General features: G+C 37.5%; 1 protein-coding gene across 1 annotated transcript; it reads left to right on the top strand.

Annotated features, from left to right (window-relative positions):
• The first annotated feature begins 218 nt into the window (after positions 1 to 218).
• On the top strand, positions 219 to 1,220 carry LOC130855011 (TP53-regulated inhibitor of apoptosis 1-like). The gene is made up of 2 exons (XM_057737815.1): positions 219 to 222; positions 976 to 1,220. Exons 1-2 carry the CDS (start codon positions 219 to 221, stop codon positions 1,218 to 1,220), a joined length of 249 nt encoding a protein of 82 aa, XP_057593798.1.
• Positions 1,221 to 2,789: the final 1,569 nt, after the last annotated feature.

The following is a 2,789-nucleotide window of genomic DNA, read 5'->3' on the forward strand; positions in this document are numbered from 1 at the left end:
CATCATTTTAGGAAAATTATATTATTTCTTTGTCTGTATTCCTACAATACATGGCTTAGCACTATTGCATAATATTTCTATCTGTACTATTCCAGTCCTCTGGTTGTCTGTTGTTTTCCTGTTACCAGATTGCAAGCCCCTTTAAGTCAGTAAATGTGGAATTCATATCTATATTTATGATATGACTTAGAGCCCAATTTGTGCCCCAAGTAGTGTAGATGGGTGATGATAAATCATGAGTGAATGGGTTCTAAAAAGTATATGAGAATCTTTACAATAATAGATATAGATACAAGAAGACAATTAAGTTATAAGTAAAAGAAATATTTGTTATGGGAACAAGAAATGAAAATATAAAGCAAGATCAATAGAGTTATTGTAGTTGAGCATTCAAAGTAACATTAAATTCCTGGCAACTGATGAAAAAAGAGAGCTAAAGGACAAGATTATTCATATGAATTGGATAGGAGTTAGTGGAAACTGAAACTCAACCAGTTCTCACAAAGATTGAAACTGAGTCTTAAATTATCACAATCTCTTATAGTATTGAGATGATCAACCTTTTCTCTGTGAGCTAAAAGACAAGAAAATACCCTTCAGAGGAAGAAAAAAAATACAGAGATGCAATAATTTTTATATTCAGTGCGAAGCATTCAATCCAAAATTACCAGTTAGGCCAGGAATAAGATAAAACGGTTAAGAGGAAAGCAAACAAATGAACAAAAAATATCCCTGCAGGTGAAAAACATATAGGAAAAAAAAAGGTATTTTCCAAAACTGACAAAAGAAATTAATCCACAGATTCAAAAAGCTCTATTTAAAACCCCTCTTAGACACACCAGGGGAACAACACTAAAAAAGAAAACAAAAGCAGAAAGAAAATTTTAAAAGCATCCAGAAAAACAGACATATTTCTTTCAAGCAACTAAAAGACTGATAAGATAACTCTTCAAAGGAAATTATGGGACATCTGAGAGACTGCCACCACCGCGGACTCAGAAGCCGTGAACAGTGTGTGGGAGGCTTGCACTGACATGAAGTGCTTCAGTCTCTGGTTTGCGGAGAAGTTCCTCAAGGGGAATGTCTCCGGGGACGCATGCACCTACCTCTTTAAGCACTACCAGCAGTGTGTTCAGAAAGCAATAAAGGAGAAGGAACTTCCTATTGAAGGACTGGAGTTCATGGGCCGTGACAAAGAAAAGCCTGAAAGCTCTTCTTGACCTTGACAGTCACCTTGAAAATGGACTCCTCAAATTGGGAAGTTGAGAACTCTGGATCTTGCCAACTAAAACTGTGAAGATAGCATCGATTTGATGAATTTAGGAGGGAGGAGTTTCCTTTCCTCTTTCTTGACATTTTTCTCTCACCTGTAAAAGATGATGAACCATCACTCTTTGCTTTGAGATTTCTGGCTTTGGCTTCTCAGCAGGAACTCAGTGTGTTGAAAAATGGGATTATTTGGGATTCTGGTTGCAATACTTGGTCTGGGGTCAGTTTTAAATACATCTTGTGTGTAAATGCTGATAAGCTTGTCAGGATGATCAAGGTTACCTGAGTTATGCTTTGAAGGACATTGTGTACACCGTACTGGGGCTATTGTTCATGTAAGCAATGGGTTAGGGTCTCTCTTTTCTCTCAGGGAGCTAATGTTCTGGAAAGTGTTCCCAGCGCAACAGTTTCGAGCAGTGCTTGGGGGCACAGTTTTATTTTTTAGATGGTAACTTAACTGTTAAGATTGCTGGTGGGCTGGTTTAGCCAAGAGGAAGACAGCTTTTAATAGTTCCCTACCTTAACAAGAGGTCATATTAATATTAAGGTCAGATCTCATATTAAGATGTGAAAGCTTCACAACCACTGCATTGAGCACCATTTCAGAGCTCCTGGTTTGCTTCAGGAATTAAGATCCTTGGAGTGGCTATGGAGGAAGACCCTAAATTACAGAGATTTGCTGTTGCTAGCTTTCAACTTAAATCAATGAAGTAAGTCAACCTGTACATCACAGAAGTGCCAAAATGCTGCATCTGGTTAAATGGGGAAAGAAAAGAGTTGGCTTCATTTGCTTTGTTTCCACCCTGCCTGTAATCATGAAGATGGAATAAACTGTAGCATTTAGTTTCTATCATTATTTGCCCCTGGAATTCAGTGCACTTTATGGAACAACTATCACCCTGTAACCCCACACATCTCATATATACACTGGGGGGAGGGAGTTTTGTATGTTTTATAATTAAAAAATGAAGATTTATCTAAGCGAGGGAGTGTGGTATAGCAAATGGAAACCTCACTGATTTCTAAAATTTCCACAGTAAGCTATACAAATATCTTCTTAAATTGTTCATATAATGGCACCCCCAACATATCAGGATCAGGTGAGCACTTACACACTTTAGAACGTCATGTAGTCTCCACAATTGCATATCTTAAGGAATGTGGTTCAATTTTTTATATGTTCCCATATAGTATGAAATTTGATTTACAGAAGGACTAGATTCTATTACCTCTTTTCCACTTGGCCAGTTAATAACTTTGTATTTAATGTGACCAGTCCTTAATGTCATTGCAATACATTCTGCATTTATATTTTGACAGGTAAAGGTCCATTATACAAAAGATATTTATTTGGATCCCCACTCAGGGAGGCCAGGCAGCAAGCTGGAGTTAAGTACATCTGTCCTGAAATAAGCCTGGCCACAAGCCAGTCAAAACCTTGTAGCCTCTTGAATCTTACCGCAAAACTCTCTGATTGAGCCTTGAGAATAAAACAAATGTTATTGTAATTGCTACTAAGG

This window comes from Hippopotamus amphibius, chromosome 6, assembly GCF_030028045.1.
Source record: "Hippopotamus amphibius kiboko isolate mHipAmp2 chromosome 6, mHipAmp2.hap2, whole genome shotgun sequence".
NCBI classification, from domain to species: Eukaryota; Metazoa; Chordata; class Mammalia; order Artiodactyla; family Hippopotamidae; genus Hippopotamus; species Hippopotamus amphibius.